General features: G+C 49.1%; 1 protein-coding gene across 2 annotated transcripts in view; it reads left to right on the top strand.

Annotated features, from left to right (window-relative positions):
- Positions 1-15,034, top strand: part of WDR82 (WD repeat domain 82) — a 116,494-nt gene that overhangs the window by 47,619 nt on the left and 53,841 nt on the right. Inside the window, exon 1 of one of the 2 annotated variants that reach the window (XM_067568089.1) lies at positions 11,457-11,536. The exons of the other annotated variant lie outside the window; for it this stretch is intronic. Within the exon in view, the coding sequence (XP_067424190.1) occupies positions 11,512-11,536 (25 nt within the window). The 5' untranslated portion in view covers positions 11,457-11,511. Of the gene's footprint in view, positions 1-11,456; positions 11,537-15,034 lie in introns of those variants that run through there. 2 annotated transcript variants of the gene reach the window in all.

Here is a 15,034-nt window from a genome sequence, read left to right as displayed (position 1 = left end):
TGTTGTGTAAGTGCTAAGATTGTCACCAGATCTGGCATAGATGTCTCCCTTGGGTCTCAGTCCTCTGGAGACAGCAAGGAGGTTGCTATTGTATGCCAATATTTCTCGAGAGCATTTGTTAGGGCTCCCACCCTAGAAAATGGGGCAGTTAATGCACATTTTGGGTGCACATCTGTGGCTCTCAGAACGCTCAATAATGGCCTTTGGAAAACTGGCTGGTGATGTGGCACAGGCTCATCTCCTCCTTGGCCTTGTCTTCACTAGACTACTTTTACCTTGAGTGGATTGAGTGCCAATTAACTTGAGATACTTAACCCACTTCTTAAGACTAGTGTGAACGTGCCCGCACGCATGACTTCCAGTGTAATAGAGGCCATAGAATTTCACTCGGTAATTCCTGTTTCGAGTCTAATCTATCTCCATCTCCTGGGGTGGAATCTTGGCCCCAGTAAAGTCAATGGGAGTTTTGCCATTGGCTTCAGTTCTGTTAGGATTTTACCCTTTGCTTCTAGCTTTTCCAGGCCTCAAGGAGAAGCAGCTGGAAACAAGGAGTATAGCCTTGTCTTCACTCAAACAGACGCTGTATCGCCTAGAACAGCAGTTCTCAACCGGTGGTACAGTGGTACTTACCGGAAGGCTGGGTGGTACGCGCGCCGCTGAATCCGCCGCCGCCGGAAGGGCCCTCCCACCCGCCCACGTGAAACCCTGCCGCTGAAAATGGGGAAACGGCGGAAGGGTTTTGGCGGCGGGTATTGTTTCCACCGCGAAACCCTGCCGCCCGTCTCTCCCCACGGCCGCGAAACCCCGCCGCAAATCCCTCCCGCCGCCACCGCGAAACCCCGCCGCAAGTCCCCTCCCTTTTTTTTCCCGAGTGGTACTCGGGTCGGATACAGTCGGGTCAAGTGGTACTTGACCTGACTGTACCTGGCCCGAGTGGTACTCGGGGAAAAAAAGGTTGAGAACCGCTGGCCTAGAGTTTACCTCAACACCATGCAATTTAAAACTACAACTTCCTTGTCTTCACTAGGATGGTAACATGGGTTAAAAATACCCCTTTTTCCGAATAAAGGCACAGCATAGAAGATCACTCTGCTCCTGCTGTGATAACTGGCCCTACAGATTTCCCCTAATTGTGAGCTCATCTGTAAAAAGTGAGTGAAAGTTCATAAGATATCACAATAACCTATCATAACAAAAAAAGAGACAGCAACACTAAATTAGTCAAAACCAAAAGGCTGACTTATAATTCAAGGTCTGTGTTAAAGTTGTGCCTGGTAAACAAGAACAGTGTCAGACTGGAAATCAGTAAACCAAAACTGGTGTGTCAGAAATTAGGCCTAACTGGTGAACAAAGTAGAATCATAGAATCGGAGGACTGGAAGGGACCTTGAGAGGTCTTCTAGTCCAGTCCCTTGCACTCAAGGCAGGACCAAGCATTATCTAAACCAGCGGTGGCCAAACTTACTAACCCCCCGAGATCTCCCTCCCCGCTGGGCAGAATCCTCTAGCTCCACCACCCTGCTGCACGGCCAAAGCTCCGAGCGCCCCACTCCAATCTGATAGGCGAAGAATGGGGGCGGGGGCATAGGGAGCTGCACAAGCTGCACTTTAACTATAAAAGAGCCATATGTTGCTCATAAGCCATGGTTTGACCACCCCTGATCTAGACAATTCCTGGCAGATCTCTGCCCAACCTGCTCTTAAAAATCTCCAATAACAGAGATTCCACAACCTCCCTAAGCAATGTGTTCCAGTGTTTAACTACCCTGACAGTTAGGAAGTTTTTCCTAATGTCCAACCTATACTGTCCTTGCTGCAATTTAAGCCCATTTCCTCTTGTACTGTCCCCAGAGGTTAAGAAGACCAATTTTTCTCTCTCCTCTTTGTAACAACCTTTTATGTACTTGAAAACTGTTACCATGTCCCCCCTCAGTCTTCTCTTCTCCAGACTAAACAAACCCAGTTTTTTCAATCTTCCCTCATAGGTCATGTTTTCTAGACCTTTAATCATTTTTGTTGCTCTTTTCTGGATTTTCTCCAATTTGTCCACATCTTTCCTGAAATATGGCGCTCAGAACTGGACCCAAAACTCCAGGTGAGGTCTAATCAGTGCGGAGTAGAGGAAAAATTACTTCTTGTGTCTTGCTTACAACACTCCTGCTAATACATCCCAGAATTGTGCTTGCTTTTTTGGCAGCAGTGTGACACTGTTGACTCATATTTTGCTTGTGATCCATGATGACTCCGTGATCCCTTTCCACAGTATTCCTTCCTAGGCAGTCATTTATTCTTATTGAATTTCATCCTATTTACTTCAGACCCTGTCTCCAGTTTGTCCAGATCATTTTGAATTTTAATCCTATCCTCCAAAGCATTTGCAACCCCTCCCAGCTTGGTGTACCATCCACAAACTTTATAAGTGTACTTACTCGCTATGCCATTGTCTAAATCACTGATGAAAATATTGAACAGAACTGGGCCCAGGACTGATCCCTGTGGGACCCGACTTGATATGCTCTTCCAGCTTGACTGTGAACCACTGATAACTACTTTCTGTGAATGGCTTTCCAACCAATTATGCACCGATCTTATAGTAGCTCCATCTATGTTGTATTTCTCTAGTTTGTTTATGAGAAGGTCATGCAAGGCAGGATCAAAAGCCTTACCAAAGTCAAGATATGCCACATATACCACTTCCCCCACATCCACAAGGCTTGTTACCCTTCCAAGCCAGCCAGAGACTCTGAGTCCTGCAGTCATGGTTAGGAAAAGATGCTGCTGGTTAAAGATGCTATTGGTTCAGGCTGGTAACAATAGGGTAACCATTCAGAGCAGAGCAGGTGAACAAGGAGGAAACTGAGCAAGAGCCTAAAGAAGAAAGAAGAGGGAGAAAGGAGAGAGGCAAGTGAGAAAGGGAAGAGGGGAGACCAGAAGAGAGGGAAAGAGGGGATTGAGGGGGAAAAGAAGTGTGGAGAGAAAGGAGCTAGTGAAGGAAGGGGAAGGGGGAAGAGAGGACAGAGGAGTGAAGAAGCAGAAAGGAAATGCAGGAGGGAAGGGGTGAAGAAGAGAATGAAAAGGAGGGTGAGGAGAGGATGTTTTTAGAGGAGGCAGCTTTATCAGATGAAACCTACTGTCATCTAGTGCTCTGGGCTGCCATGCCCACGATCCTGTCTTTATTTCAGAGCCTGCTTTAGGTGCAAATTCAGCAAGATACTGGTGCAGCTTTAAGCATGAGAGTAGTAGCCCACTCAAGTCAATGAGACTGCCTGTGTGCTTGACATTACGCATGTGCCGAAGAAGCTGGCTGGATCAGGGCCTTAGCCAGACTGTGCAGGTTACCACGTTATGTCAAGGAAACTGGTTATAACCTGGCTGTCCCTAACTTGTTTGTAAATTGAAGGCTCAAGGCCCATGTATTTAAACACGGTTAAAGGTCCGGTCTACACTGCAAGATGTAACTATGTTTGTAACCCAGGTTAAGGGACAACCAGGTAGTAACTAGTGTCCCTTACATGTAAGGGAGGGAGGGAGCCCCTGGAATGGTGGGGAGAATGGGGGAACCCTGCTGTGAGGTGAGAGGACTATGGGGAGGCATATAGAACTCTTGTGGGAGGAGATTGGGGGACCCTGGTATGGGGGAAGCGGGACATGGAGGCACAGAGAGCCCCTGCAATTTGGAGGAGAAGGGGAATGGAGGACATGGGGGAAGTGGGCATGGGGATATATCAGAGCCACTGACATGGGGGACTCTGGTATGGGAGGAGGGGAAATGGGGGGCACACAGAATCCCTGTCAGGGGAGACTGTGGGAGTTGCAGGAGGAAGCCCCTGAAATAGAGGGGGATGAGAGAGTGACACACAGGGAGCTGGGGGGAGAAGGAGGGATCCAAAGAGCCATCAGCTTGGTCTACAGAAAATAGGAAATGTGCGACCCAGTGGTAATATAAAGATATCTATGGGAGGAGATGGCGGAGTGTGCAGCAGGTGTGGGATCCAGTAACTCTATGATGTCATGTCGTGTGTAGCACAACCCTTCAGCAGTAAGATTTGGCATAGTTTGTCTTTAGAGACATTGACAATTCACTTTGTTGATTTGGAAACCTTGGCTGATGTCGATGGGATAGACTGAGACCAACTCATGCACCTGGGCACCAAAACAGTCATCAGATTATAATGGCTTTCAGTCACTGCCAACCTAGACGGGATTCAAACCTGCCACCTCAAAGGCTCCATATCCCAACATCAGGTTCCAGAATTATCTGATCCCCTGCATTAGCTCACCTGATTACACTCGCTACAGTTTCATGCTAAAATCAATAACATCATTTCAATGCATCTTCGACTGGAAGTACTCAGGGCACAGACTGTACCTTCACAGGTGTTAGTACACCAGCTAGCACAATGGGACTCTGACCATGACTCTGGGTGCTGCTGTGATAAACATACTAAAAATAACAATTATTCTGATGAAACCCAAAAGCAGAAGTGAAACTTGTGGGGGAGGAAGGTAGGGTGAGTTACAGGGACTTGCAGTTTATATTTGAATTGTTCCTGGAAGTTCAAGTGACACATTAAAGCCCTCCAAAATAAAAAGATTACATTATCCAGACACTGTTGGATAATTTTGCACCCAGACGTGGGGTTTGAGCTAAATGCTTCCATTAGATCTTGCAAACATTTTAATATTTGGAAAGAAAACATGCTTTTGTTGAGCTTGACATCTCCCACAACCCCAAAATAACAACTCTGCTATGACCAGGAAGTGAAAGTGAATATCAGCAAAAAGGGAAACTATTTCCACTGTTCATGTTGAGTAAAGAGCAGAAAACAAATGGTGAAAAACACATTGGGGTATACGAATTCTCTCCATCTGGTTCATTGCAGGCATTGGAAGTAACGCAGAAGAGAAGGATGTTTGTTGGATTATTGTACTGAGGTAGCGCATAGATGCCCCTATGAATGCCATTGAAACAGGTACAGGTATGTACAGGCATACAATAAAAAGATAACCCCCCCCCCCCCCGCCCTTTGTTTTTCATAATACCATGAGCTGATTTCCCTTTCCCCACAAAGATAGCCCTGGCTTCCAGCACATTCCTGACGTGTGTTAGGGGGTCACACCCATAGCTTCTTCCTCTGGGGGCAATCCCAGCAACAGAATTCAGGGCCAGCAACAGAATTCAGAGCAAACTCTAGGCTAGTCTACAAATTGCTGGACGGGGGAGTTTAGCACTAGTGTAGCTATTTATTCATCTGTGTAAATATTAATTTGTATGCAGTGTTGTAGCCATGTTGATCCCAGGATATTAGAGAGACAAGGTGGGTGAGGTAATGACCCACTTCTGTGGGTGAGTGAGACCAGATTTTGAGTTTACAGAGCTCTTCCTCTGACCTGAAGAAGAGCTCTGTGTAAGCTTGAAAGTTTGTGTCTCTCACTCGCAGAAGTTAGCCCAATAAAAGATATTACCTTACCTCACCCACCTTTTCTCTCTAAATATTAATTTGATAATTTACTGAATTAAGCTAAACTAGTATAAGACCAAGGTTTAAAATGGTTTAAGTGCATCTACATTGTGGTTTTAGCCATGTAACGAAATCTATTTCAAATCCATTTGGTTCCACTAGTGGAAGTTTTCTAATACAGACAAGCCCTCTGTGGAGTTCCTCTTCCTTCCCAAATCCCCTCCCAACGTTTTTCCTTGCAAGTGAGTAATCTGGCTTGTGACTTCGAACCTGTTCCTTAAGAAGCAAAGCTAGTGTCACTGCCAGTTAGGGTGACCAGATAGCAAGTGTGAAAAATCAGAACGGGGTGGGGGGTAATAGACACCTATATAAGAAAAAGCCCTGAATATCAGGACTGTCCCTATAAAATTGGGACATCTGGTCACCCTACTGCCAGTAGATGGTGCTAGATGATTTGAGCATCTCTGTGCTATTCACTCAGGGAAAGTGAAGAACTTGCTTTGCCTGCAGTGGGGTTTCTCTGGAGGTGAAGACAAAAGGAGTGGGAGAGAAACAGCAAACTGCATGTTTTGCTCTAAAATTTGGCCTCTCCAAGTTCTGGGGAAGAGAGACTCTCCATGGTATGCTCACACCTTGAATACAGCATACAGTTCTGGTCACCCCATCTCAAAAACGGTATGATAGAACTGGAAAAACTACAGAGAAGGGGAACAAAAATGCTTAAGGGTATGGAACAGCTTCCATATGAGGAGAGATTAAAAAGACTGGGACTTTTCAGCTTGGAAAAGAGATGAGTAAGAGGAGATACGATAGATGTCTATAAAATCGTGATTGGTATGGAGAAAGTGAAAAAGGAAGAGTAATTTACTCCTCATAACACAAAAACCAGGGGTCACCCAATGACATTAATAGGTAGCAGGTTTAAAACAAACAAAAAGTACTTCTTAACACATTGCACAGTCAATCTATGGAACTCGTTGCTAGGGGATGTTATGAAGGCCAAAACTATAACAGGGTACAAAAAATGAGCTGGATAAGTTCATGGAGGATATGTCCATCAAGGGCTATTAACCAAGATGGTCAGGGATGCAACCCATGCTCTGGGTGTCCCTGGCCTCTGACTGCCAGAAGCTGGGAGCGGACAATAGGGGATGGATCATTTGATGATTGCCTCCTCTGTTCATTCCATCTGAAGTACCTGGCGTTGGCCACTGTCAGAAGACAGGATACTAGGCTAGATGGACCATTGGTCTAACCCACTATGACTGTTCTTATGTCCCCTCTTGTCCAGTGTCATCCCTTGTCCTATGTCTTCCTACAACTTCCCTTGACACCATATTGCCCTGGCAGGATTACTCAACTGCCCTTCTCTGCCTCGTACACTGTCTCTTTTGCCCTCAATTCCCAGTCTCCTCTCCTCAGGAATCTTAGTTAGGGTCTCTCCTCAGACTCTTCATCTCCTTATGATGTGATTCCTTCATCTCCTGGCTGATGTGATTTCAGAGCCATTGGCTATTATCTTTGAAAGCTCATGGCAATTGGGGGAGGTCCCTGATGACTGGAAAAAAGCAAATATAGTTCCCATCTTCAAGAAAGAGAGGAAAGAGGATCCAGGGAACTACAGACCGGTCAGCCTCACCTCAATCCCTGGAAAAATTATGGAGCAGGTCCTCAAGGAATCCATTTTAAGGCACTTGGAAGAGAGAAAGGTGATCAGGAACAGTCAACATGGATTCACCAAGGGCAAGTCATGCCTGACCAACCTGATTGCTTTCTATGAAGAGGTGACTGGCTCTGTGGATGTGGGGAAAGCGGTGGACGTGATATACCTTGACTTTAGCAAAGCTTTTGATACGGTCTCTCACGGTATTCTTATCAGCAAGTTAAAGAAGTATGGGTTGGATGAATGGACTATAAAATGGATAGAGAACTGGCTAGAGCATAGGGCTCAACGAGTAGTGATCAATGGCTCCATGTCTAGCTGGCAGCCGGTCACAAGCGGAGTGCCCCAGGGGTCGGTGCTAGGGCCAGTTTTGTTCAACATCTTCATTAATGATCTAGATGATGGGGTAGATTGCACCCTCAGCAAGTTTGCAGATGACACTAAGCTAGGGTGAGTGGTAGATACCCTGGAAGGTAGGGATAGGATACAGAAGGACCTAAACAAATTGGAGGATTGGGCCAAAATAAATCTGATGAGGTTCAACAAGGACAAGTGCAGAGTCCTGCACTTTGGACGGAAGAATCCCATACACAGCTACAGACTGGGGACCGACGGGCTAGGCAGCAGTTCTGCAGAAAAGGACTTGGGGGTTACAGTGGATAAGAAGCTGGATATGAGTCAGTAGTGTGCCCTGGTTACCAAGAAGGCTAATAGCATAGTGGGCTGCATTAGTAGGAGCACTGCCTGCAGATCAAGGCATTGGTGAGGCCACATTTGGAGTATTGTGTCCAGTTTTGGGCCCCCCCACTACAAAAAGGATGTGGACAAGTTGGAGAGAGTCCAGCGGAGGGCAACAAAAATGATTAGGGGGCTGGAGCACAAGACTTATGAGGAGAGGCTGAGGGAACTAGGCTTGTTTAATCTGCAGAAGAGAAGAATGAGGGGAGATTTGATAGCAGCCTTTAACTACCTGAAAGGAGGTTCCAGGGAGGATGGAGCTAGGCTGTTCTCAGTGGTGGCAGATGACAGAACAAGGAGCAACGGTCTCAAGTTGCAGTGGGGGAGGTCTAGGTTGGACATTAGGAAAATGTTTTTCAGTAGGAGGGTGGTGAAGCACTGGAATGGGTTACCTAGGGAGGTGGTGGAATCTCCATCCTTAGAAGTTTTTAAACTGCGGCTTGACAAAACCCTCGCTGGGATGATATAGCTGAGGTTAGTCCTGCTTTGAGCAGGGGGTTGGACTAGATGACCTCCTGAGGTCCCTTTCAACTCTATGATTCTATGATAATCTAGGCCAGAGACAAACCTGTCCATGTTGGTAAGGCAAAAAGACTGAAAAACGTGTCTACAATACAGATTAAATCTGCATGCGATAGGCATACATTTCAACGGGAGTGCCCCATTGCACCCTCCACCCTATCAAAATCCACCAGCTCCTCTCAGTTCCATCCCACGTCTCCGTTACTGCTCCATTCTTCCAGTCTGTCTGGTCACCCACTGAACCAACTGAACTTCCCCTATACCTCCTGCTGCTACTGTGCCCCCTACTCTCCCTCTCCTCTGCCCCTTCCCCTCCTGTGCCCCTATTCCCCTTCCTCTGCTGCTGCTACTCTCTCCCCACAACCTCCACTTAAGGATGAAATGTGTATGAAACAAGCATAGACATCTGCCAGTCTGCCCCACAAATTAATCAATTTCTACCCCAAAGCCACCAATGCTCCTCCAGTGTCCCCATTGCACCTGCCATGCTTCTTTCTTTCCCTCTAGCCTAGCCTAGCTCCCTCTGCATGCCAGTCCTTCAGAGGTGCTTTTCGCACGTTGGGCTCAGAAATCTGGTTCCTGCTTCCAGCAAGCTGAGCGGGTAGCTCCAATTTCCTTTCCTGCCATCTGCTCAGTTCCTACCAAGGCTGAAGGCAGGGAGGGTACTGATTGGCTGGCAGAGGAAGGCGCGACAGAAGCATCAGTCACAAGCCTGGCCCACTCTGGCAGCCAGCTACAAAAATCAGAATAGAGGCAGACCTGAGAGAAGGGGCAGAAGGCTAGGGGTTTGCACGTATCGGGACTGCAATGCTTAGGTTCCCTGGAGCCACAGGTGTGAGGGACTGACTCAGTTCTCTTTAGTGGGTGTCTTCTGCCTGGTGATGATCTGGAGGAGATGAATCAAGTCACAAATTATCTAATTATCCCTGGTCAGTGTGACATACAGCAATAAGGACCAGGAAGGGTTACTGTGAACATCATGATAGAGGCAGCAAAGGGAAGATCAAGCAACCATCTCTGAGAGGCAGCTGCAGGTAGAACCTGGTGAGTCAGAGCCAGGAATAGCTATGAGCTGGCCCACAGCAGGATGAGAAGGGGAGAAGAGCAGCTCAACAGTATAATCACCTGGTGTATCTGGAGAAGCAAGGATGTGGTGAAAGGTCAAGGGTCAAGAAAGAGCCTAGGAGCCTGCAGGGAGAACTGGCACTGAAGCAACTCCAGCTGGCAGGATGTGCAGTCACAGGTGGGTAGTAATGCCAAGGGAGGGCCTTATTAAAACAACACTCCTCCCAGAATCTACAATAGCAGCTGCATTAACAACTGTACTGTGGGAAGAGGTCAGACACTGGGAGGCAGGCAGGAGAGGCTCAGAGATGGGGTTTCAGCCACCTGTAATGGTGCAGCAGCTTACCAAAGACTGCTGGGCACTTACAGGGATGGGGACTATTTTAGATGGGGATTTACCCAACCCAGGGTTGGAAGTGGGCAAATCAGGCCAGATGCTGGGGCAGAGGCGTGTAGGTATAACTCTCCTGTCTATCCAGGAGAAGCCCACAAACATGGTTCCATGGGGACAGCCAATGCTGAGAGCCCAGGTGGCGATGCGAGAGCCCCTATGGGGCACCAGGTCAGTAGAGGTAGAGCCCAGGCACTGCAGGCAGGGGTGAGACTAGGGGTAAGCGAGCAGGATGGTCATTGTCTTGCTTGGGGTACAGTACAGCTGTGATGCTGGGCTTTTGCTTTTTGCCCTGCTCTGATTGGCCACCCTCTTTTTTTGGCTCTGCTGATTGCCTGGCTGTGGGGTTGGGTTATTTTTGCTTGGCTGAGGGGGCAGCGCTGAAAACATTTTTCACCCTGGCCAGCAACATGGCAATGGCCGCTTCTCAGCCCAGGCCTTTGAGGCCAACTTGTTTGCTCTCCAAGAGAGGGTTGGACTTCAAGGGGCACCTTTGGGACTGGCCTTGAGGGGCAAGGTTTCTCTTATTGGGCAGCACCTAGCAGGGTCTATTGAGGGCTATAATAGGGCTGTGGTGTTGGCACACTTTTTCTACCAGTCCTACCATAGTGAAGATCCCTTGTCATCCTGCAGATGTCTGAGTTTAGTGGGCACCTACCCAGGGAGAGCCTATTGGGTCCAGCAGTTGACTTCAGCAGTCCTGTGCTCCTTCATCCGAGCAGGCACGGGTGGGTCTGGGCAGCAGCATGGCCTAGTGCAGTGTTCTTCATTGCAAGGCAGAGGAGCCAGTGGCAGCTCCCATCAACCCTAAGTGCGGCTCCCTGACTAATTGTTTATATTCCAATTTATTTTATTTTTAACATTAGAATATGTACCAAGCCTATCAAAGTCCGCCTTCTTTACACGTCACATTGACCACATGGTACCATGTGCGCAATAAGTACATCTAAGTATATCCATTGTATAATAACTGTAATATCACCATAGCAACCAACGTGTTAATTTAGTAGTTGATGTGGCTCTCACATTGAAGGTTTTTTGCCAAAGTGGCCCCCGCTTGAAAAATAGTGAAGATCACTGGGTGTAGGGCACCAGACTGGGACTTGAGAAGTTTGGGCTCTATTCTGGGCTCTGCGGGCCCCTGCCAGTCCCTCTGTGTAGGTCTGTTCGTTCGCAGGTGAGTGTGGGACAAGGGCTGGCTGTGCTGATGGGGGGAGCACCTATCACTGCATGGGGTAGGGGCTGGCAGTGTGTGCCAAGGGGTGTGTATAGCACTTAGCACTGAGGGGCCCAGGGCTGGCCTTGTCAAGGGGTGTGTGCAGCACCTTGCACTGAGGGGCCCAGGGCTGGCCGTGCCAAGGGGTGTGTACAGCACCTTGCACTGAGGGGCCCAGGGCTGGCCCTAGATAGATCCCTGTGTACCGAGGGCCCCGCAGGGTCCCTGGCCAGTGGGCTACGAGAGCCCCGTGACCCTGTCAGCGGTGCGGCGCCCGCCCTCGCTAGAGCTCCCGGCGGGGCCGGTCCCGTCACGGCGGCTTCCCGCCATCCTGAGGGGGTGGAGCTTGGCCAGGCCCCGCCCGGCGGCGGCGGGAACCCGGAAGCGGGAGGCGCCGTTGCTAGCGCCGTTTCCTGGGCAGGGCGGGACTCGGGAGCGGAGCCCAGCCGAAGCCATGGCTCACCAGACCGGCATCCACGGTAAGGGCGGCCGGCGGGGCGGCTCTCTCGGCCCCTTCCTCTCCCGGGCTGTGCCCGGACCCGACCCGACCCGACCCGACCCCCCCCCCGCCGCGCGTGTCCGCTCCCGCCACACCGCCCGGACCGACCCGCCCCGCCCCGACCCGACTCGCTCGGACACTCCCTGGCCGCGGCTGGGCTGCCCCGATGGCCTGGGCGTCCGGGCTGCGGCCCCGGCACCCAGCCGCTCCGCTCCTTAGAGATGCTTTTATAGCGGGATCCTTTCGAGCCTGAAGCGGCATCTCTGCCCTAGGGAGTTTGCGTGTCTCCCTGATCTACCTGCCCCCTCCTTCCCCCCCCCCCCCATGTCCTAGGCCAGGGGTTCCCAACCTCTTTGGCTAGAGGGCCGCAGATATCAGCTTTACAACCCTGAAGGGCCCCCAGTCTCTGCCAGCAGCCCCCGCCCTCCCCCATCCCCCGGCCAGACAGAAGGAGTTCAGGGAGGAGGCTGCCTACTCACTGATCTCCCATCTCCCCGGCTACAGCAGGGAAACTGCTCACCTGGGTCCCTAGGCAGTGGCTCCCTTCTGCAGCCAGAGGGATGGAGGATCAGTGCTCTCCTCCCTCTGGCTCCGGGGACCCCAGCACCTATGGACCCAGGCAGGGCACTTTTCACTGCTCCCTGCTACAGCCAGGGGCAGGGGAGTGCTGATCTCCCATCCCCTTGGCTGCAGCAAGGAGCCTACTCTGGTCTTTTAGCCCTGTGGAAATGTGCTCTGCCTAGGTCCTTATGCAGTGGCTCACTTCTGCCACCAGTAGGAGGGGAGCCGTGGGCCACTTTGAAAGCTCCAGCGGGCCACAGGTTGGGAACCACTGTCCTATACCCTGCACAAGCGTCCCACCATGGCCCCCTTTATCCAGATCTTTGTCCTCTACGGCCCATAGGCCCCCGGCACCAGCTTTCCCTGGAGAGGTTGTGAGCGTATCCCACATGCCCTCTTACCTGCAGTCACATTTCTTCTGTTTATTAGTTGTATTACGGTAATGCCTAGGTGTCCCAGACATAGACCATTGTGCCAGGCTCTGTACAGACACAAAAAAGATAGTCTCTGCCCCAAAGTGCTTACAATCCACATTAGAGCCCGTATGTGCTGCACAGTCTGCACTGGCATCTTGCCCTTATATTCTTGGGAGCATGTGTGTAGTAGCATCTCTGCTATAAAGCCTACAGACTTGCCGGGGATGGCCTAAAACATCATGCCTCACTAAGCCTTCAGCATCTTCCCTTCTACCATACTGAGCTTGATATGGCTGCAGCACCTTCTCTACTACAGTTTCTATATATGTTCACAGCCGATATTTGGTTCTATAGAAAATGGGTGCAAATGCATCCTATAGATATCTTAGTGTCCTCCTGTCTTTCTGCTCAGGAAGCTGTTTATCAGTAACTTTGTCCATCTGAAATGTTTTTGCTTTTCCTTTGCTGCTCCATTATCTCATAACAACATGTTTAGCTCTGCAGTGTGAATCATACTCTCGGGAACCATTTCCCTTTCTGCAAAGCAGGCTGCTGCTTGGTTTGTGTCATTTTTAACGTGTTCCCACAAAAGCCTAGCTGAAGCTTAAATAATATCTGCGTCTTAGGTTTTACCTGGGTCTTATTTCAACTCTTGATTTGTCAGGGCTATGGAAGTTTGAAGAGTGTGCATGGTTTGGTTCAGAACTCTGTATAAAGGCAGCAATGCCTTGTTAATAAGGTGTGGGGGGTAGGAGGTGGGAGAAGAGTTGAAATATAAAAAGTAATGGTAGCCAGGACAAAAATCTCCCCTACATTTGTTGTTCTCTTAATTGTAATGACTTACAAAAAATGTCCAGGGAGCAGACTGGCACGCAAAGCCAGACTTGATGATAAACACATTACATCTCCCAAAACAGCATGTGACACTGTCCCAGCAGGGTCACTTGAAGATCTCCCCAATATGTAGTCAGGCCCAGGTTAAAGAAATTTGGAGCCCTGTGCACTGTGAAAATTAGGGCTGGGCATCTGCCTTAAAGGGATACCATCCCACACAGACCCCCTAATGCCCCTGGCTCCCTACACACACCCCAATAACCCCTGACAGCTCTCTCACACATCCCAGCAGCCCTGACATACATCTGACTCACTGCTCCAGCACTTCAGCTCACCAGCCGCAGCCTCCAACACTCCCAACTTGTGCCTGGGATCTTCCTGGCCACTCACCAGCGTCCTTCATGCTGAGTGCACTGCTGTCATCCCAGTATAGGGGAGCTCCTCTCAATCCTGGCTGCCCTGCTCCGCTCCGTCCCACTGCACACCCTGTACTCGCAAGCCCCACACTACTCCCATTTGGCCCAGCTGTCCCTCCATCCATGGTGTTGTGTCCTGACGCACAGAGTGCAGCACCACTCAGGTTTGTAGTTTTGGGGGGTGTTTTGTTTTGTTTTTTCTGGTGTTTGGGACCCCTGTGCAAGTGCACCAAGAGCACGCTGGTTAATCCAGGCCTGCATTTTGTGCAGTTAGCCTTTCTTGGATGAAATGCTAGAATAAGACATTGAAAGGTGTCATTATTAAGGGGGGAGGAGTTGGCTAGGAAGGGCATAAGGGCTTATAGCTAGAAATAATTGGATAAAATTGAGCAAAAGAACATCTAAGTGAAATACAAGGAAGTTTTCCTATCAATGCTATTAGAGAGTGAAATAGGTTCCCAAGGTGAAAACTTGAGTATTTAAAAACCTGGCTAAATCAGAACACTCTGTTATTACTGTTGGGAACAATCACTGCACCGGTTGTCTATGCTGCTAATAAAAATATTATATCATAGACAACTCTCAATGATGGTAGAGAGCAGTGCACTGGTATGGTAGCTTTCTAATCTACAGGAAGCCCTTAGATCAGCTGTACAAGTCTGGGCAAATATCCTCCCACCAAAGCAGATCCTTGGCCTGGATGGTCATTAACAGCTGGGAATGCAACCAAAAGATACATTTGTGGCTGTGTGACTGTGTTGCTGAGACTATCTGTCTTATGGCCAGCCAAACATTCCATGGGACCAGCCAGAGTTAACCTCCTGGATTTCAGGTGTGCTCTTGCTGCTTTGATGATAAATCCCAAGAACAAAACTGGGGTTGATAGATTATCTGCTTGGAGCCTTTATTCTACAAGCTTTGTTCCAAAGTTCTTCACACTAATGTAAGTGCCAATTGTGTGTTCACCTTCTATGGATTTGCAGGTGCTTCTGGGGTGGAACATGACCATCAATCTGCAACAGCAAAACTATATAGGTTTTTGTTTATTTTAGCAGGAGGAAGGAATGCCTTCCCCTGGGGTTTCAGTTGGAGGAATTTCAGTAGTTGGAATATAATTCCCTACATTAGAATTTGGTCATTATGTTGAAGCTACCAGCTCTATTCTAGCAGAAAGTGCGATGGGATCTTTAATGAGCACGAGTGGTCAGGGAATTGGTTTTATGTCTCCCCTCCACTACCTCAGGGCTGTGG

Source organism: Emydura macquarii, unplaced genomic scaffold (genome assembly GCF_026122565.2).
Source record: "Emydura macquarii macquarii isolate MOO-44397 ecotype Brisbane River unplaced genomic scaffold, CSIRO-AGI_Emac_v2 contig_2846, whole genome shotgun sequence".
NCBI classification, from domain to species: domain Eukaryota; kingdom Metazoa; phylum Chordata; order Testudines; family Chelidae; genus Emydura; species Emydura macquarii.
This window is presented reverse-complemented; position numbering and strand designations above follow the sequence as displayed.